The sequence below is a fragment of the Rana temporaria genome, chromosome 8, assembly GCF_905171775.1.
Source record: "Rana temporaria chromosome 8, aRanTem1.1, whole genome shotgun sequence".
Taxonomy (NCBI): Eukaryota; Metazoa; Chordata; class Amphibia; order Anura; family Ranidae; genus Rana; species Rana temporaria.
In genome coordinates this window covers 44,474,287-44,496,690 of record NC_053496.1, presented here as the reverse complement: position 1 = coordinate 44,496,690, position 22,404 = coordinate 44,474,287, and the positions used below count along the sequence as shown (strand labels likewise).

Below are 22,404 nucleotides of genomic sequence, written 5' to 3'. Positions count from 1 at the left end.
CATATGAGTCTAGATTTCAGCTGCGACATTCAGGTGGTAGGTTCAGGCGATTCAGGCTGGTGGTGGTGTAATGGTGTGGGGGATATCTTCTCTGCAAACTTCGGGCCCCTTAGTGCCAATTAAGCATTGTTTTAAGTATTGTTGAGTATTGTTGCTGACCATGTGCACCCCTTTTGACTACAGTGTATCCATCTTCTGATGGATACTTCCAGCAGGATAATGCACCATATCACAACCTCTAATCATCTCACCACTGGTTTCTTCAACATGATAATGAGTTCATTGTACTACAATGGCCTCCACAGTCACCAGATCTCAATCCAATAGAGCACCTTTGAGATGTGGTTTGCATCATTAAATCTTCAGCAACTGCATGATGCTATCATGTCAGTATGGACCAAAACCTCTGAGAAATGTTTCCAACACCTTGGTGTTGCCCAAAAAGAATTAAGGCAGTTCTGAAGGCAAAATGGGGTCGAACCCGTTACTAGCAAGGTGTACCTAATAAAGTGGCCGGTAAGTGTAAATTAATCTCCAACCAAAATGTTTTGGGGCAAAAATAACTTTTTTTGGTGCTCAAGGGTACACAATCATAAAAATATTTAAAAAAATTGTAGAATCATGATAAAATCATGACAATAAAAAAGTATATCATGATCAATAAAGTTTCATCCTCTTATTAAGCTCATACAACTCCATGGACCCTACACAGTGACTGCATACAATATAACAAATATCACCATGACGTGATTTATATATAACTATGAGGTGTCCAAAGAGGACAGAGAAAAAGCTACCAATTGTCAATGTTTCTCCGTTAAATACTACTTCTTCAAGATGGAAGGGAGGAAATCACAGATGGATGGATTTACAAATCCTGATGAAGCCGTTTTAAACAGCAAAGCATGTTTAAAATTGGAAGTTATTTCTCTCTGTAGGGCTGTATGACTCTTCTGTGGAGCTTCAGCCGTGCGTCTCCTCCCCTCCTCCTAGGTATCCATGAAGATTGCCTATTCTTTCAGCCAATCAGGTGACGGCCGGTCTCAAGACCCACTTCATGATTGGCTGGGAGGATGATCAGTGTTACCACAGCGAATATTAATTTGCTATTGTAACACACCTAGGTGGGCTCTGACGTGGCAGAATTGGTTATATGCAGAGCACACCACCATTCTGCCTGTGCTAATAAGCGCACACTTCATCTTATTTAAATAATCCATCTTTAAGCTAAAGTTTCACTCATCATTCATCTGATCTGCCATTCATTAAAGTCAAGAGACATCAACACCAACTGTTCTCATCATAGCTCCCAGCAATCACTGCCTTGCCGACGCCCACAGAGCATCCTTTTATTATAACAAAAGCTTTCACAAATAGCAGCTGATTGGTCACATGCTGTGACCTCCTCCATAGGAAGTGATGTCACAGCATATGACCTCCTCCATGGGAAGTCAGGACACAGCATGGGGGCTCCACACAGCAAATGCCCATATATGGATTTGACAACACAGGATGTGACAATATATGATAACCCTTTCGACAGGGATATTTAGATACATGAATTTAATACAACAACAACATGATACGATACAATAATAATACAGTAACAATACAGTAATAATTCAATAACAATACGATACAGTAATAATACAATAACCAATTAACACAGTTCCTGATGAGGGGAGCTTATCTGCAGGTGTATGCTCATGTCACAATACAATGTTGGTCAGGCACTGAGAGATGACAAGAGCATACATCCGCTAAACCGACAATGCGTTTGCAGAGCGGACGCATCCCCACAGGTGAATTTCTTTGCATCACACAGGGGCGTTTTCGCTGGCCGACATCCCCACTCCGCAAACACCCTTCTCACAATCAGGAAGTTTAACCCAACCAGTCTCAGACTGACCCAGTCAGCTCTTTAGAGCGGGCTGCGGGAGAACTAACACTGGGTGACACTATGACATTACACATGGGCGTCCACAGAACTTTTTCCAGGGGAGGGCATCATTTTACGGTCACCTATGCTCCGCTTCTTTGACAATGTCATGAAGGGGAGGGGCTTAGTCATTATCCCATAAAGCGCAGGCATGTGCCCATGATATGCAGCCTCACTGTGCTAATCAAATGTACAATACAGAGTGTGTACAGTATGTGTATATAGAAGGGGTGGATGGTATTGGTATATAGAGGAAGGAAGGTGGGTATATACAGCTCTATATACAGGACAGATGATGTATATCTGCTGTCAGTGATGATGGAGGAATACAGGAAGGAAGATGGGTGTATATAGCTGTATACAGGACAGGACAGATGATATGATCTTTCCTATATCTGGCACCCCCCCTTCACTGATCATACCTGTATGCACTCAGCTGCCCCCCTCATCTGTATATATGTCAGCCCCCCCCCCTGTACACAAACAGCCTCCTCCCTTCACTTGTACTCACAGCCCCCACTTGTAAGGTCACAGTGGTCTTCCTTCTCCCAAGTCCTGTTTCCACATGTCCCACATGCCAGATAAGCTCCAAAAAATAAAAACTTTAAAAGATAAAAAAAAGAAATATTTTTTTTTTTTTATCTTTTAAATTTTGTTTTTATTTACTGTATTTATTGGCGTATAACACTCACTTTTCACCCTGCAAATCGGTTTAATATAGTGTGTGCGTGTTATACACGATTTGGGCTGCCTCGGAAAGAACGGGGAGGGGGGCGGGACGAGCGCTGTCTGATTACATACAGTGAGAAGCTCCTGTTTACTCAGCAGGTCTGTAATAGGAAGTCCTGTCTCCTGGGCCAGCATTGGACCAGTGTTATTTCTATCATAGAAGCCGGTCCAGGAGGCAGGACCGGCTTTGTATTAAAGAGGCCGCTGAGTAAACAGGAGATTCTCGCTGTATGTAATTTGACGGCGCTCATCCCGCCCCCCCTCCCTGAAATGGGCATTGATCAGGCTGCATTCATGCTAATGGGGAGGCTGCAGATGGGCATTAATCAAGCTTTATTGATGGGCAATTGTGAGGCTACAGATGGGCATTGATCAAGCTACGTTGATGGGCAATTTTGAGGCTGCAGGTGGGCATTAATCAGGCTGCATTGATGAGCACTGACCCTTATTTTGCTTCAAAGTTCTTTATTTAAAATGTATTTTTCTTCATGAAAGTTCCCTCTTAAATTGTAGGTGCGTGTTATACGCCTGTGCGTGTTATATGCCGATAAATACAATATTAATTTTTGTGGATTTACTGTCATAATTTTTCCATTTGGTTTTATTAAGTTGAGTATGGGCGAATTTTTCACTTAGTCGATCATTGGTGTTTTATAGCATATCATTAGTGTAAAGGTAGTGCAATTTATTTTTCTTCCAATTATTTATATATATATATATATATATATATATATATATATATTTGGATGTACTTGTTACTTTCAAAGTCCTGGTTCTCCTTTTAAGGGTGAAAATCAAAGAGGAAAACTATATCATAGACATCTCATCTTAGGAGTGATAATTTATTTTTTATATTAATTTCTTGTTTTTGGCTTTAGAGTCACTTTAAATTGCACCCCATAAAAGTGTTATTATAAAGGAAAAATGTATATCATATTAAGCATAAAACTATCATGCTTTTTATTATGCAGATTTTACATTTTGTTGCATGGTGCAAAAAATCCAACTCCAAATTTGGTGTAAGTGCAGAAAACATACACATTTTCCAGCACTTAGTATTGCCAACTAGAAAACGAGATCAGATAAGGGCGAAACCACTTTCACAAAGCACCTGCAGCCATGTTGCCAGTAAAAAATGTTTTAACCTACCCTGTATTGTTTCCTTGGCAAGAGTGATGAGACCAGGCAGAGCTCTCCTATGATTATTCTCAATGCATAGACAATTTGTGGTATTTCTGCCACATTGGTCAGGCAATTAAAATACAATGTGGTTGAATAATGTGTCTATCTAGAACTGTCTTTGTTGAAAGAATCTCACTGTGTTCTCTCTCTCTTTTCATTTCTCCAGGTCTGTAATGGGCTTAGATAAGGAGGCTGACCTTGTCCACATGGAGGCTCAGACAGCTGACAGATGTGAGTGCTTCTAGATGAATCATAATGGAAATTGCTGCCTTTTACACCGCAAAATCATATGCTTTTTTAATACCTGGAATTTGCATTTTAATTGACCGGCATAAGGTAGATTGTTCCGTAGTTGACGTGCAGATAAACTGCTTAAACCCGTGTCCATCATCCATAGTGAGATCATTGGCTGATGGAGGTACCAGGAGCGTCTCGGTGTTATGAGACAAGCTTATAATAGTAGTTCCTCTGCTGCAACCAGTTGCTGATGCAAAGTAGCTTCTCTGCTGTGTTTACTTCTTTAATTCTAATTAGTGTCAGGAAGATACCCCAACATTTATGTTCACACTGGGAGCACCAACACTGTAATCCATTTACCATGGAATGTGTAGATGGTATTGTCTAGGGTGGGGTGAGGGGTTTGAAAATTGTGGAAACACCCTGTTATAGTTACATTATCCCATCTCTGGTGTAAGAAAAGCTTTGAAAATGCTAATCCTTCAGTTCACATGCCTGAAAGTTTGAATTGTTTTCAAAATGCCAGAATATCTATGTTAACAAGCATTATACATGGAAGATAGATGGTGTCCAAACATGGTTGTTCCAGTTTGACGTAGATGTCCTCCAGTATTTATTATTCTCTGTATCCCTAATAGTGGTGTAGTCCCCTACTAGATAGGTTACTAGGATGCTATGCAAATGTTGTCCTTCTTGGCTCATTTGTAATCAGTGGACCAGACGTTGATTTATTTGGGCTGTTCTCAGTTCCACAGACTGGAGGTTTGACACACAACCCACTTTTTGGGGAATAGTGGGGTGGAAAGTCAAAAAAAGAGTCTGAATATTTATGGGACCTCAGCCAATCCCTGGGGAGATGTGCCCAGTAGGTAGCTGAAGATAACATAAATAGGCTGAGGTCTGGAGCAGCCAGTCTAGTCCTACTGGAGGAGTTCCCAGCCTGCACCCCATCCAAGTTCTTCAGCAAAAAGAATCCTAAAAAGGCATCCTCTAGACTGATTAATGAACCACAGTGAATAAACTGTTGCTGTGTGCCTGGCTGCCTCTGCACTAATCTTAGGAAAGTACTGGTTAAATTACAGCAGTTTCTTTAGGATAGCACTACTGTGGGAACAAGAAGTATTGGGCAATCTCTGCAATGGGGACACAAACAAAACAAAAGGCATTTTTTTAGCAGAGAGTGGAATAAGTAAAACGTTCTGCCAATATTTTTATTGCTGTCCGTGCCTTATTGTTTTAGTGACCACCTCTTCCCCTTGTATTGTATGGGTGTCACGGGTTCAGAAAGTGAGGAAACCCGCATCCAATTCGCCTGATAAGAGATTGTGACTGGCTTTCAATGGAGCCGGTTCACACATCTCTGGGGCGACTACGGAGCAGTTTGCACAGAAGTCCTGTGTGTCTTTGGCTCCATTTCAGGGCTGAATTCAGGCCAAAATTTGGCCCTGATTAGTCACTGAAACGGAGAACGGGGACGCACCGGACCGCTGCTGTGAGCCACTCCACATGGAGGTGTGAACCCAGCCTCAAACTAAAACCTGACCAAAAAAACGTAACTCTTTCCCACTCTGTCCATAAGACAGATGATGAGTCCTTGGTGGCATGGAATTAAGTGAGAGTGATAATTCCACAAACATGGACTGCTTTCTGTACAGAGAAAATTGGATGCTTGATCGATATTGATTTGATGGAGGCAAGCGACAATGAAATGATGTTTCCGGGTATTGGAAATGTATCTGTACTTTGTTGGGTGACCGTCTGAATATATTAAGGTGAAGATATAGACATGAGATAGAAGTTTGGTGTGACGGGAAATGGTCATTAAATTTAATTTCGACATATTGATTTTTCTGGTGATGTTGATCTTTTGAAAAACTAGCTTTGCTAAAAATGTGCACAGTTTTTCATGGTTTGGACTTGAAATAGCAGATTTGTTCGGTAAAGCTGTTCTTACCTTGTAGAATGACTGCAAGGTAAGAACAATTTTACAAATCTGCTAAGTCGATAACATGTTCGTTTCAGAAAAACAGTGCGCAGGACTAACTTGCAGTTCACCCAAACAAACTATTTGCTCTGCTAAAAGGTGCATTTACTGGGTGATCCTAGCCGATATTTCTTTTCCCATATCTTAGGAAATTTCTGTCCAGTTTTACAATTAATTACTGCCAGTATTTTGAGCCCTGATGAAATAGAAGTATTTGACCCCTGAAACATGTATTTATAAAATCATGTTGGTGTCAGGAATCAGCAACATGGAAGGCCAGATCTGCAGGGCCGTCTTTAAGGCAGGGCAAAAGGGGCAGCTGCCCTGGGCCTTGTCATTGTTGTGGGGCCCAAAGCAGCTGCCTCATACTTGCCAACTATCCCAGTTTAAATTCCCTTGAAGTTTTAGTCCTTTGCTGTGTCCTGATAGCTCAGTGTAAAGTGCTGCTACTAATGCTGCCCAGCTCTGCCCTTTTGTTGTGTACAGATGACTCACTTGTGTTCACATGTAAATAACAGGAGCATTCATATGTAAATAACAGGAGCATTCATATGTAAATAACAGGAGCATTTATATGTAAAATTTCATGGGGATTTTTGCCCAGGGTCCAATCAACATTATAGACGGCCCTGCAGATCTGTGTGGCTACATTTAGGTGACTGAGACTAGACTGTGTGAATTATACCCCAATGACAAAAGTCGATCTAGCAAAAGTAACAGAAAGCCTAACTAATAAACTGACTATATACAATACATAAACAAAATGGGGAACACAGATAAACTGGATAAACTGGAGATGCAGGAAGCAGATGAGAAGGACTGGAGATGCAGGGAACCAGCCCAGGTTGAGCATGCCAAACTGCGCCACCCTCCAAGATGTATGAGCATTATGTGTCATCAGAAACCCTCCCCTCAAAAAAGCACTAATTTGCATACTTACCCCTAAGCATAAATCCCCCCTCCTACCAGTACAATTACCACCCCCTGCTAAAGTCCCCCCTCCCAGCACAAACATCCCCCCCATCCCCCAAATCCCCCCTGCACAATTGCACTCTTCAAAAGAAAATCACCCCTCCAAGTACAGATCCTCAACCCCTCCTAGTACACATACTCTCCCCCCTCCAAATCCTCCTCCCAGCACAAATCCCTCATCCCTCTTCCTAGCATGAATGCCCCCCAATCATCCCTACTAGCACACCCCCCCCCAAAAAAAATCCCCCCCTAGCACAATTCCCCTACGCCCTCTACCACTTCACCTCTTCTAGCACAAATCTCCCCTCCTAGCACAAATCCTCTGCTTTGCAGGGAAAAGAAAGAGATTAATTCCTCTGTGCAGAGCCTGTGTTGATTGCCAACACGGAGCTCTGGGCTGGTTATTACATACAGCGGATCAGCAGGTCCCAGCAATTAATATTTGTCTGGGACCTACTGACAATTATTCCCACTGTATACAATCACAGCGGGAGTAGGCAGGTGGCGGTGCGTGTGCCCTGTACCCAGAAACAGGCAGCAATGTGCAGGTATATCCCTGTGCCTGTCTGCACTACATTGCAGGTGGGCAGTCTGCAAGCAGTTAAACAATTCAGTTTGATCCGTGACCCTTCACTAGCTGAGTGATGGCACAATGAGGGATCACCATCACTCTGCTAAGGCCATAAGTTTGCTGCCCATGACTGGATATTTAAAAGAGAAGCAGCAGACTGATCAACTCATCAGCATGCTTCCATGCATTCCTTCAGGTCTCAGCATTTTCAACATTAGAGTCTGTGCAGCTGCTATGTCTGTCCCTCCCTTCCCCCTGCCTAATCACAGAAGCCTTTGTAATATGTGAACTCATTCACAAAATACAAAGGCTTCTCTAAATGGGCATTAGAGGGAGGGGGCAGGCTTTGCTGCTTAATGTGCCTTGCTCCGCTCTCTCACAGCCCCGAGTGTAAGTGTACATTCCAGCAGAGTCATAAACCTATCAGATATAAATAATAGAGATAAGTTTAGGAGTTCTCATTTTATCTTTTGGGCTTAATGTGCATGCATTTTTTACAAAATGGCTGAGTTCCTGAAATGCATTTAGTTCGAGTCTAATGCCCCGTACACACCATCACTTTATGTGATGAAAAAAAACGACACTTTCTGTGAAGTAAAAAATGACGTTTTTGAAACTTCAATTTTCAAAGACGAAGTTGCCTACACACCATCGTTTTTCTCACAATGTTCTTGCAAAGTGAGGTTACGTTCCACCACGTTTTACCATTGAAGTAGCTTCTGGGCATGCGTGGATGAAAAAACGTCTTACAAAACGACGTTTTTTGCTACACACGGTCAATTTCTGTGAAGTAAAAAGTGCACTTTTGAAAAACGACACATAAAATTGAAGCATGCTTAAATTTTTTTTGGTCGTTTTTTACAAGACATAAAACGACGTTTTCCCCCACACACAGTCAATTAAAGTGACGTTTTTAAAAACGTCATTTTTTTTCATCACATAAAGTGATGGTGTGTACGCGGCATAATAGCTACAAGAAACTGAAGTCCCATTCAGGTACTTATATTGCTTTACCTTAATAAATAATTGTAATAATGTGTTGACTGCTTAAGAACCGTCCCACATACATTTACTGTGTCAGGGTGGCCCCCAAGCGGAAAATCATGTACCTGCATGTGATTTTTTTTCACACCGCCGGAGCCCCACTCCCGCTTTGGAAGGAGACAGCAGGAGCAAATCAGTGGGTCCGGCAGACACAATGTCTGCCAGAAACCTGGCGATTGTTCAGAAGGAGAGGCAGAACAGCGATCTGCCTATGTAAACAAGGCATATTGCATGTAAACAAGGCAGAAAGCATGCCCAGGGAACACAGTAAACCCTTTGATCGCCCTTGATGTTAACCCCTTCCCTGCTAGTGTCATTTGAACAGTGACAGTACATTTTTTTTTAGCTATGATCACTGTATTGGTGTCACTGGTCCCCAAAAAGTGTCACTTTTGTCTGCCGCAATGTCGCAGTCCCACTAAATAATGCTGATCATTGCCATTTCTAGTAAAAAAAAAAAAAAAAAGTCCATAAATCTATACCATAGTTTGTAGACACTGTAACTTTTTTGTGCAAACCAATCAATATGCGCTTATTCGGATTTGTCGTTTTTTGTTCTAAAGCGCAACAAATAAAAACCGCAGGAGGTGATCATATACCACCAAAAGAAAACTCTATTAAGCCCTGTACACACGATCGGACCTTTGTCTGACCAAAATCACATCGAAATTTCAACAGAATTCTATCGCAGTAAAAGAGAACATGTTCTCTATCTAAACTCCAATGGAATTCATCGGAATTTCCGATGGGGCATACACACGGTCTGAATTTCCGATGGAAAAAGTCAGTCGGACTTTTTCCTTCGAAAATTCCGATCGTGTTTACGGGGCTTTAGTGGGGAAAAAAGCATCAATTTTATTTTGGTACAGTGTCGCACGACCGCGCAATTGTCAGTTAAAGCAACACAGTGCAGTATCGCAAAAAATGGCCTAGTCAGGAAGGGGGTAAAACCTTCCGGAGCTGAAGTGGTTAAAGAAATGCAACATTACGTACATTTATGTCTTTTATATTTGCCTAAAGTTCAGCTTTAACCTTTAATGAAACTATTACTGGATCAAATCATATTATTTTATTATATGCCTGGAGTTCAGAATACATTTTGAGTCACAATGTGGAGAGAAAGTAGGGGGGGTTCTAGAATGGACTTTAATGGTACCGTACAAAATTAGAGCGTAACAATCTTAATACAATTTTTGTTTTATTACAAAATGAATTATTAAAATGTTCTCTCCATTATGTTGGGACGAAGGTACCCATTTAATATCTATCATACATGTTGGTACTCAAGTCACAATGTAACAAAATTGGTCAAAATAGACTTTTTAAGGAAATCTTGAGACCAAATATAACTTTTTTTTTGCTGTCAGTACATGGATTGATGGCTGAAACCCCTGTACCTCTTCTTTTGTTTGCAGGAAGAATATATAATTGCTCTCAGGATCTTAGGTGAAAGGGCTTTTATATAAATGATTAATTTATTTTACCCTGATTACTCGTAGGTGCCATTCAAATGGCCCTTCTATCTGTATGGTAATTAGCCCAAGTCGTTTACTCACTGGCTGCACTAGAAATTCACCTGAGCGTGCTGTTTGCGCACAATATAAAGGACGAAGCCTGTAGCATATTCTCCTTTGGCGTCTCCTTATTTGCATTTCGGATTTTATGGCGTTGTCGTCTTATGAAACACCCGGCGTGAGTAAAGCTCTGCTCGCTAGAATACATTTCTTTAAATATTTGCCTAGATTTAATTTAAACCTCAGGAGTTTGCCGGTTTAGTGGTCTGGAAAGGCTTACATTAAGCTTAGAGTAAACCAACAAAGGAGGAAAAAATATAGGCTGACTTATTTGAATACTAAGCTCCAGCAGCTTGTAAATGCTGGTCGTACTCTCTGGATATCTATTGGCCTTTCCTGCAGACACAGACATGTTAAAAAGAATGAATGAATGAAAGTAAACCTATAACTATTTTCCTTCTCTTTTTGCTTTTTTCCTCTTTCTTTCTTTGTTTCTTTTCCTATGCCATCTTCTCCCCTCCTTTGTTATACTTTTTATCTTTGAATTTCCTTCCTTTCCTTACCTTTCCTTCCTTCTCATTTTCATTTTCCTTTCTTTTATTTTCCTTCCCTTTTCTTTCTTCCTATTCTTTTTGAATTTATTTTCCATTTCTTTTCTTTTTCCTTTCCTTTTCCTTTTCCTTTCCTTTCCTTTCCTTTCCTTTCCTTTCCTTTCCTTTCCTTTCCCTTTCCCTTCTTTTCCCTTTCCCTTTCCCTTCTTTTCCCTTTCCCTTCTTTTCCCTTTCCTTTCCCTTTTCTTCTCCCTTTTGTTTTTAACTTTCCATATCTTGCCTTTTCTTTGCACATTTCCATTTGCTTTTGAAACCCCTTTCCTTTGCTTTCCCTTTCCTTTCCTTTTCCCTTCCTTTCCCACACTTTCTTCCTATCCTTTATTTTCCTTAGAATTCCTTTTTTCTTTTACATTCCTTCCCTTTTACTTTCTTTTCAGATGTTTTTTTTTTTTCATTTTCCGTTCTTTTTCATTTATCTAATGTTCTTAATTTTGCTTTTCCTTTGCCTCTTCTTTACCCCATCCGTCCTGTTTCCTTTCTTGTCCTTCTCTTCCTCTCATTTAACTCATTATTTTCCTTTTTTCTTATTCTTTTTATTTTCATTTACTTTACCTATTTATTTTTTCCTTGTACAAAGGTGTAATACAAATTACAGGGAATACATTAAATACATTGAACATAGAGAAGCTCAAATATTCTTATTCCAATATGTAAATATACAAAGTAAATATTTGTGGACAAAGTATGGTATATTATTTAGTCACTAATGACATTAAGATTATTAAATTTAGAGGTTTTATGTAGTTATTAGTAACTACTGACATATATATATTGTCCTCTGTGAAGCAAAGAGTTATTAACAATACAAAGGGAGCTTCAAAATCATAATAGTAAAATAGCAAACAACAGAGAAAAACGAAAAAAGAAATAAATAACGATAACTATAAGAAAATAGAATGGAGAAAAAAGAGAGTACTGGAACCATAAGGGGGGTCCGCGTGGTCGAGCCAAGAGCCACCGCTCCAATCCAAGAGATATTGAACAATGGCATATATAACACACTGATTGAGCTACCCTGGCAGTAGTACTCTATTGTCCAAGGTTGACATAATATATGCAATCCAGGGCTGTCACATCCTCTCAAGCTTGGGGATAATGTCCAATTCGATAGCAGCCATTTTGGCTTGGGTCATGGTATAATTCATCTTAGCTATAGCTTCATGTAAGACCAATTTAGGTGATTTCAAAGATTCCGCTAGTGTCTGTTTGGCTGCTGTGAAGAGTTTCACCAGCAATTTGAATTGAGTGTGTGAAATAGAGTCTGGTTTTAAGTTGAGTAGTGCCATTGCAGGATCAGGAAGGATTGTTTTCCCTAGTAATTTGGTTACAATTTTAAATATACCTTTCCAAAATGTTTGTGCTTTAGGACATGACCACCAAATATGAAGATATGTGCCCAAATCTGTACACCCTCGGAAATATTGTGGCGGATAGTTCTGCACATATTTGGCTACCCTGGCTGGTACCAGGTGCCACCTAGTCAGTACCTTGTAGTTGGCTTCACTAGATATTATGTTGGGGGAAGCGGTTTTAGTTGTTGACCATATTTGGTTCCATTCTGAAATCTCTAGTGTTTGTTCCAATTACCTATTTATTTTTAATTTATTTTTCTTTTCACTTTCTATTTTCCTTTTGAATCTCCTTTCCACAGTATTATTATTATTATTATTTTTTTTACTTTCCTTTTCTTTTCCTTCCTTTCTTTTCCCCTCCTTTCCTTTCTAGTACTTCCCTGTCCTCTCTTTTCCTTTTCTTTACCTTATTCTCTTCCTTTTTCTTTCCTTTTCATTTTGCATTTTGTTTCCCTTTACTTTTCGTTTTTGCTTTCCCCCGCTCTCCTCTTATTTTCTCTTCTATCCATTTTTTCAATACTTTACCTTCCCTTTCTTCTTTGCCCTTACCTTTAGTCACTTACTTAAAACCAGCATAGAGGAAAGCATTATTTCTAATCTACATTATTTTTCCAGGGCGGTGACTGAGAAATCACCGAAGCCCCTTGATCGACATAACAGCAAGGGTTCTATCATTTTTAGAAGGAGATCAGCTATTGCTTCCCCCATATTCTTGCCCTGACAAGTTTTCATTAACATGTACTGTACATAGCGAAATAGGAGTTTTGCTGTTATTTGTAATGTCTGAAAACAACATGATCTGGAACTCCCCTTTAAGATTACGCAGAAGGATCATATTACAGTAATTTGATTAATTACGAGTGAACTTTTTCCAATTGCTTTCACACAAATCTGGCAAAGAGGAGATATTTCCATTCTTCTCTAAAACAAAAAGTGTTACTCAGAGGATTAATTAAGTTTTCAACTCAGTCTGAAGGCCAGAGCAATTACCGCACATTAAAGCAAATAATCTCTAATTAAGGAAGCAGGGATTGGAATTATTGTCCTTTTGCTTGTGGTTTGCTACATTGTTCAAAGGAAAATAAATTTGAAATTACATTTCTTGGGGAGTTAATGGTGTATTTTTTTTTTAATCCAAATCCTTTGAAAAACATAATATATGCAAGATATTAAAAAACCTTTATGAATTTTTATTGTTTATTGTTTTATGTTTAAAGCCAAAACTTTTTAAACTTTGTATAAAGCGAGGAATGGTTATAACCACCATGGGGTGCCATCTATTCCCTTTTGGGGAAACTTACCTTCATTTTCTGTCATGAAAGAAGAGTAAAAACTCTCTGTACCCATAAAATGTCCCTATGAAAGATGGTCCCTCTATTCCTACTTTGATGACAACTTAAAAATTTGGAGATTAAAGTTCAGAAAAACAGCATTTTAATTGCTTGCTTGCTTTAAAATTTGACTACTTAAAGTATAATTAAAGGCAAAACTTTTTTTGTTTGGTTCAGAGGGAATAGAACATTTGTCAGTTTTAATTGCTGTCATTGCTCCCGTTAAGGAGATCACCCCTCTCTATTTGTCCTGTTTACCATTATCATTGAACGTGAAAATAAAAGAAAATCCCAAATTTTGGGTTGTTCCCAGAAAAGTAATAGAGGGGAAATCTATCAATGGGGACACTAGTTCTGGTGACCTGGGGGTCCCTAAGGAATTCCCTTAATTTGAAAGAATGTATTCTTCCTTCCTGTTTGGCTTTAGGAAAGGAAGTGAAGGAAAATCTCTGCAATGGGGTTCTCATGTTCTCGGAGTGACTTATAACTGACTAATAACTGTCTGTGGTGGCTCAGCTATTCTGACCCTCCCCTCACCTCCCTACATAATCTTTTAGTTTCTGGGGGAGGAGTGTGGGGGGAAGCTATAGAGCAGTCTTTCTCAACCAGGGTTCCTACAGAGGTTGCTAGAGGGTCCTTGTACTGTGGCTGATTGATCTCCCATTGGATGGTACCTGCATATTTCTGGGGACAATGCAACTTGGCAGAGTTAGCAGCATTATAACCAAGTAAGTATAGCACTACTATCCATTCTACAGCCATGGCCAAAAGTTTTGAGAATGACATACATAATACATTTCACTAAGTCTGCTGCCTTAGTTTTTATAATGGCAATTTGCATATACTCCACAATGTTATTAAGAGTGATCAGATAAATTGCAATTAATTGCAAAGTCCCTCTTCGCCATAAAAATTAACTTACAGTAATCCCATAAAAAAAAACATTTCCACTGCATTTGTGAAGAAGGCTTCAGGGCACTAGACACACTGAAATATTTTGTTTTTGGAATTTCGTTTTTTCGGCCTGAAAAATACATTTATTTAGTTACTCCCGAAATTTGTTTTTATTTATTTTGTTTCATTAAAAAATGCATTAGTCCAAAAATCCAAATTAATTAAGGTTGAATCTGTCATTGAAGGCTTATGGAGTAGCTAAACTGTACGATGCCGCAATTGTACATTTCCGGTCGAATGTTCCGCCTACAAGCTATAGAAGAATTCTAATGTTGTATGACACTAGTAATAATTATATTTATAAATTATTATTACTGGTCAACCAACATTCAAATTTTTCTATAGCCTATAGGCCGACCATTTGACCGGAAATGTACGATTGCGGCGCCGTACAGTTTAGCTACTTGTTGAATCTTCTTAGAACTTTCGATAGACACCATAAGCCTTCAATGACAGATTCGTCGAATCTTCGTCGTTCATGTCGAATGGTCTACCCCAACACTGTCTCTATAATGTAGACTCTTTTCTCTCTATGTTGAATCTTTCCTCTCTATGTAGAATAATCTTGGACTAATAGAGTTAAGGTTAGGCACATTTGACCGCAGATTCGATAGACACAGATTGCTATTGTCAGCGTCATGTTGAATCTCCTAGCTATATCGAACTGTTGTAGCAATGAAAACGAAAATAAATCATTTTTTTATGTCCAATCTTTCGGTTTTTGGATTCTGCGCGTTTGTTTTCGTTTGTTAAAACGATAACGAAAATACCTGAAATTCGGACGACAATGCATTCAGACGAAAACGAATGCACATGTCTACAGGGCACCCAAGAAAATCCAGCAAGCGGCAGGACCTCTCCTACAGTTGATTCAGCCACGGGATCAGGGCACCACCAGTACAGAGCTTGCTCAGGAAAGGCAGCTGGCAGGTGTGAGTACATCGGCAAACACAGGGAGGCGAAGACTATTGGAGGATGGACTGGTGTCAAGAAGGACAGAAAATAAGTCACTTCTATGTTCGATCGTTCGTCGAAATACGAACAAAATGGGTCGTTCGCACCAAATTCGAGTTACGTTTCACAGACCATAATTCACTGCGGCATCGCTGGCTGACGATTGGCCAAGCATGCACTATGACCCGCATGCTTGGCCAATCACAGCTTGCAAAAAATGGAGAGCCATAATTGGCCAAAGCCAGGGTGGCTTTGGTCAATTATGGCTCAGGGGGTTTAGTACACGCCCCACACTATAAAAGGCCGCCTGCAGGTCAGCCTTGTGTAGTGTGTTGCGGTGGTTAAGAGAGGACAGAGAGAGTGTCATTTTTTGCAGGTAGATAGAGCAGGCAGGCAGGCAGGCAGGCTAGTCAGTTAATGTTACAGTGTGTAGAGGATATATATACATCCCAGGTGTTGTACATATATTTATACACTGTATAGTTTAGCTAGATCAGTTCTTCCTAATTTACTGGCAGGCAGGTGATTGTGCTTGCTGCAGTATTCTTACGTGGTTTATTTCCGGTGTCCTCTGTAGTTTGCACCTAAAGCTACTTGGTGTGTACTGGCCGTGTGCTCTGTAGTTTGCACCTAAAGATTCAGGAGCAGTGATTTTAATGATGCTTAAATTTAAAAAAAAAACAGTAAGAAACACACATGAGGTCACACTTAACCCCTACAGCGGCCCCTAGTGGTTAACCCCTTCACTGCCATTGTCATTTTCACAGTAATCAGTGCATTTTTATAGCACTTTTCGCTGTGAAAATTACAATGGTCCCAAAAATGTGTCAAAAGTGTCCGATGTGTCCGCCATAATGTCGCAGTCACTAAAAAAATCGCTGATCGCTGTCATTAGTAGTAAAAAAAATATATTAATAAAAATTCCATAAAACTATCCCCTATTTTGTAAACGCTATAAATTTTGCGCAAACCAATAGATAAACGCTTATTGTGTTTTTTGTTTAACAAAAATAGGTAGAAGAATACGTATCGGCCTAAACTGAGGAAAAAATATGTTTTTTTATATCTTTTTTGGGGATATTTATTATAGCAAAAAGTAAAAAATATTGCATTTTTTTCCAAAATTGTCGCTCTATTTTTGTTTATAGCGCAAAAAATAAAAACCGCAGAGGTGATCAAATACCACCAAAAGAAAGCTCTATTTATAGGAAAAAAAATGTCAGTTAAAGCGACGCAGTGCCGAATAGCAAAAAGGGGCAAGGTCCTTAACCTGCATAATGTTCCGGGTCTTAACCGGTTAAGGTGCATTCTTCTCACTGATCACCAATGTAAGAAGTATTTTTCCCACTGACCACAAATATAAGGCGCATTTTCCCACTGACTGGTTTTAGTACGAATTCCCTGAGACCTGAACAATTTTTCAAGGGTTCCCATGGAATAAAAAGGTTGAGGAACGCTGATATACTTTGTCACTTGAGTGACAGCTCAGAGTCCTATGGGGCTGCTGACATCATACCCAAGGTGGTCGTGTCCAGCATCAGTCTCTGGGTTTTTGAATGTCTACACATGTAACTCTTCAAGTATGTTAAATGTACATTTAATCTCGTTGCACTGTAATATCATAGACGCAGCAAATATCTTTTGATGTCAGACTTAATAAAAAGCCTCAAAGTGTTAATACGAGAAGCGAACGTTTGATTCAACTTGCCAGCAATCACCAAAACTGAAATACCAGCTTTGACTAGGGTTGGCCTTTTATACCTGCGCAGACTTGACACCAGCCTTGATCTCTGCTCATCATGTCAGCCGCACAATAGACTCAACACATGGACTTAAAGTTCAGCCAGAATTAACGGAGGAACATGAGGCGCCTCCGCTGAGATTTAATATCTAATATTAATGGCGCTCATTGATCACTGGTCTTTTTTTTGTTTGGTGTTTTCTTTGATGTTTATTTCACAGACCCTCATCTTTGTTTTCTATCAAAGGCCGTTCTTTATGAATATGAGATTCGACTTGAGAGATAAGGCTCTGGGCATTGCAGGCCATAAAATAAAGCATAGGTCTGTCCTATGGTTCATGGAGTATAAACCGTGTATGGTGCAGAACAGCAGATTGGAAGAACAGACACAATTATCAATCGTAAAATTCACATTTATACATAAATGTTAAATAAATGTTTCCAAAGTAGTAATTATATTACCTTGGGCCCTTTAATAAAGCAAGCTGCTTTCGACTGAGTTAATTTTATTTTTCATGCTTGGAGCTTTTCAGCTTAAAGTGGATCTAAACCCAATCACTAAAATCTCATGCAAACCTAAACATATTAATGTCATTTTAATAGCCTGTTTTTAAATCTTAAGCTTTTATTAAAAGAAAACACAGTGATTAAAAAGCCCTCATCAGTCACTTCCTGGTATAGAGTGACTACACCATAGCTCACAACTGTCCCTGATTTCGAGGGACTGTCCCTCATTCAGAACCAAGTCCCTCTGTCCCTCTTTCCTCCTCATGTGTCCCTCATTTTGGTCTGCTCTATATAGTTGTATACAGGGCTGGACTGGGACAAAAATTTGGCCCTGGACTTCATTCAGACTGGCCCACTTTGACAGGTCTCGTCCATGGCGGCCGGACAACTCCCGCACCCCCCCCCCCCCGGCCACCCGCACCCCCTCTCCCCCTTCACTAGCCACTAGCCGTTCTACTTTATTAGAGTAGAATGGCTGGTACTGGTACTCCTATAGGCAGTACCATTGGGGAAGCTAGACATTATTTCACCCGGGGCAAAGAATCAGTTCAGTGCAAGATTAGGCAGAAGTGAGAAACTCTCGGGCCATAGCTGTTGAGTCAACTGTCTGTCCCTTCCCCCATGCTCCTCTGTCGTTCCCCCTGCTCCTCTGGTCCTCCCCCTGCTTCTTTGTTCCCCCCAGGTGAGCGCTGCAGGGAGGCAGAAGAGGTGAGCGCTGAGGGAAGGGAGAGACAGAGGAGCGGAGGGGAGGCGGCGGTCCGCTGTCACTGAAGCCGGCCCACTGAGCCATCGGCCCACTGGGAAACTCCCTGTAGTCCCAATGGCCAGTCCATCCCTGGTTGTATATAAAATACATTACTTACCAAAAAGTGTTTCCCAGTGCTAAACCTTCTTTCCAATTTATTAGTTGCTGTATTTGTAAGTTTTGAAAGACAATATAAAAGGAATAGTAGTGGTAAAAAAAAAAAAAAACACTTGTAGATTTAACCAATCTTTTTTTTTTTTTGCACAATGTCAGAATGTTGGGAGCTATGGACAACGATGTGCTGCTGTTTCCAAATCGTACTTCTCTATTTTCACGTTGTCACGAAGGGGGGGGGGGGTGATTTACTAAAACACTTTGGAGGGATTTCTTCTCATTTCTAGTTGTGGCTATGGGACAGAAGATGAAAAGGAAAAAGGAAAGTCTCGACAATGGAACACAGATGGCTGAAAAAAAATAGAGGTTAAAACCCTCCCTTATCCTATTAAAAATGAAAATTGTTGCCTTAAGTGCTACTTTAACCACTTGACCACCAGGCACGAAAACCCCCTTAATAACCAGACCAATTTTCAGCTTTCGGTGCTCTCACATTTTGAATGACAATAACTCAGTCATACAACACTGTAACCAAATAAAATTGTTGTCCTTTTTTTCCCACAAATAGAGCTTTCTTTTGGTGGTATTTGATCACCTCTGCGTTTTTTATTTTTAAATGAAAAAAGAACGAAAACTTTGCAAAAAAGTAATTTTTCTTCATAAATCTGGCCTAAAATGTATACTGCTACATATCTTTGGTAAAAAAAAAAAATGTGGTTATTATTTAGTCTGGGTGAAAGTTATAGGGTCTACAAGCTATAGTACCAATTACTGAAAATTGATCAATTTAATCACACCTGAAGTACTGACAGCCTCTCTCGTTTCTTGAGACCCTAACATGCCAGAAAAGTACAAATACCCCGCAAATTACCCCTTTTTGGAAAGAAGACATTCCAAGGTATTTAGAAAGAGGCATGGTGAGTTTTTTGAAGTTGTCATTTTTTCCCACAATTCTTTGCAAAATCAAGATTTATTTTTTTCACAAAATGTTCATATTAGCAGGTTATTTCTCACACACAGCATATGCATACCACAAATTACAGCCCAAAACACATTCTGCTATTCCTCCCGAGTATGGCGATACCACATGTGTGAGACTTTTACACAGCGTGGCCACATAGAGAGGCCCAACATGCAGGGAGCACCATCAGGCGTTCTGGAACACCCAGACCAATTCTGACATTCCTCTCCTACATTGAAAAATCATCATTTATTTGCTAGAAAATTACATAGAACCCCAAAACATTATATATGCTTTTTTAGCAAAGACCCTAGAGAATACAATGGCGGTTGTTGCAACTTTTTATCGCGCACGTTATTTTTGCAGCAATTTTTTTTGGAATTGAAACGGTTTTGTGCTTTAAAAAAAACATTAAAGTTAGCCCAATGTTTTTGCATAATATGAAAGATGAAGTTACGCCGAGTCAATAGATACCCAACATGTTACCCTTCAAAATTGCACCCGCTTGTGGAATGGCGCCAAACTTCGCTACTTAAAAATCCCCATAGGTGACGCTTTAAATATTTTTACTGGTTACATCTTTTTAGTTGGAGAAGAGGTCTAGGGCCAAAATTATTGCTCTCGCTCTAACGTTTGCAGCGATACCTCACATGTGTGGTTTGAACACCGTTTTCATATGTGGGCGGGACTTACGAGTGCGGTCGCTTCTGTATACGAGCACACGGGAACAGGGGCACTTTAACCACTTAAGCCCCGGACCAATATGCAGCCTAAAGACCCAAGGTGTTTTTACAGTTCGGGACTGCGTCGCTTTAACAGACAATTGCGCGGTCGTGCGACGTAGCTCCCAAACAAAATTGGCGTCCTTTTTTCCCCCACAAATAGAGCTTTCTTTTGGTGGTATTTGATCACATCTGCGGTTTTTAGTTTTTGCGCTATAAACAAAAATAGAGCGACAATTTTGAAAAAAATGCAATATTTTTTACTTTTTGTTATAATAAATATCCCCCAAAAACATATACAAAAACATTTTTTTCCCTCAGTTTAGGCCGATACGTATTCTTCTACCTATTTTTGGTAAAAAAAAATCGCAATAATCGTTTATCGATTGGTTTGCGCAAAGTTTATAGCGTTTACAAAATTGGGGATAGTTTTATTGCATTTTTATTAATTTTTTTTTTTTTACTACTAATGGCGGCGATCAGCAATTTTTTTCGTGACTGCGACATTATGGCGGACACTTCGGACAATTTTGACACATTTTTGGGACCATTGTCATTTTCACAGCAAAAAATGCATTTAAATTGCATTCTTTATTGTGAAAATGACAGTTGCAGTTTGGGAGTTAACCACAGGTGGCGCTGTAGGAGTTAGGGTGCACCTAGTGTGTGTTTACAACTGTAGGGGGGTGTGGCTGTAGGACTGACGTCATCGATTGTGTCTCCCCTATAAAGGGGATGACACGATCGATGGGCCGCCATAGTGAAGCACGGGGAAGCCGTGTTTACATACGGCTCTCCCCGTTCTTCAGCTCCGGGGAGCGATCGCGACGGAGCGGCTATAAACAAATAGCCGCGCCGTGGTCCCGGATCGCTCCCCGAGCGGACCCGACCTCCGCATGTAGCGGGGGGGTCACGATTGGATCCCCCACCCGCTAATAGGCAAGGACGTACAATAACGCCCATGTGCCTGTACGTGCCATATTGTGGACGTACAGTTACATGCGGAGGTCGGGAAGTGGTTAAAACTTTTTGAAGTGGTTAAAGATGAATTCCAGATATGCAACTTTTTCACATTGTTACATTGGACCAGTATGGGCCCATGCAACTATGCATATACTGTACCCATGGTATCCCTCTAGAACAGGGGTGCACAACCCATGGCCCTTGAGCCACATGTGGAGTCCTCCGATGTGGCCAGAGACCTCATGCTCTGAGATGAATGGTTGGCAAGCCTAGATCACGATCAACGGGTTACCAATCCGCCATCCCAAATCATCAGAGTACAAGGAGCCAGTGTTGGCAGCGAAGGAAGCAAGTGGCCGCAGGGGAAGCAAGAGCCACATAAGCTGATGCATCCCATGTAGCGCCGACCTCTGTCCCAGGCAGAGTAAGACCAAGTGCACTTCCCCTGGGACCTTTCTAGCAGCCCGTTGAGTGATGCCAGCATAAGATGGAAGAGTAAAAGGTCAGTGTAACGGGAGTCACTTCAGGGGCGCAGGGTGAATGAGAACCCCACTATGGTCTGTGCTAGTCACATTTAATGCGGTATAGATATTGTATATATTGTATATATATATATTGTGTGTTGGCTGATGTGTACTATTAAGCTTGCTGTGATGGGGTGGGGTGGGGTGTGATTGCATTTTATTGTCTATTGTGTTAATTAAGCCTGGCTCCTAAGATATTTCATGGTGCTATGCTAATTGACACGGTATTGTGTGAAAGTCTATTGATGATAATATGTGATGCGACTTAGCACCCTCTAAAGGTCAGACGTCTGACTTATATTTACTAAAGGAATGTGTATTGAATAGAAGGTGAAAAGAGCCGGAGTCATGACGTCTGCCATGCCAGCTATAGTAACTAACACATGTAAACCTGGCACCAGAAAGTCTGTCTAAGATGTGGATTGAGGGGGACTCGTTAGGACCCATTGTGTGATGTTGTGGGTGGAGTGTGTCATTGTCCCTTTGATTACTGCAGCATGCTTTGTGGTTGCTAACTGTATACAAACCTGAGTTTTACCATTAAAAGATCTATCTTTTTGGAACAAGAGAACATAGCTGTGTGTGTGTCGTTTTCTGGGGGAAATCCAATGGGTCCTGTCTGCCGGATTGTGGAGTGTCGGAAGCTGTTGTGGGTTAGTGGAATGGAGTATCGTAACGGCGTTAACCCCTGACAGTTACAGTCAGTATATTAAACATCATATCATTGAACTTTAGCACTTATAAAAAAGGATA

General features: G+C 40.4%; 1 protein-coding gene across 1 annotated transcript in view; it reads left to right on the top strand.

Moving 5' to 3' along the window:
• Positions 1-22,404, top strand: part of SORCS3 (sortilin related VPS10 domain containing receptor 3) — a 774,589-nt gene that overhangs the window by 475,832 nt on the left and 276,353 nt on the right. Inside the window, exon 6 of the mRNA XM_040361656.1 lies at positions 4,017-4,081. Within this exon, the coding sequence (XP_040217590.1) occupies positions 4,017-4,081 (65 nt within the window). The remainder of the gene's footprint in view (positions 1-4,016; positions 4,082-22,404) is intronic.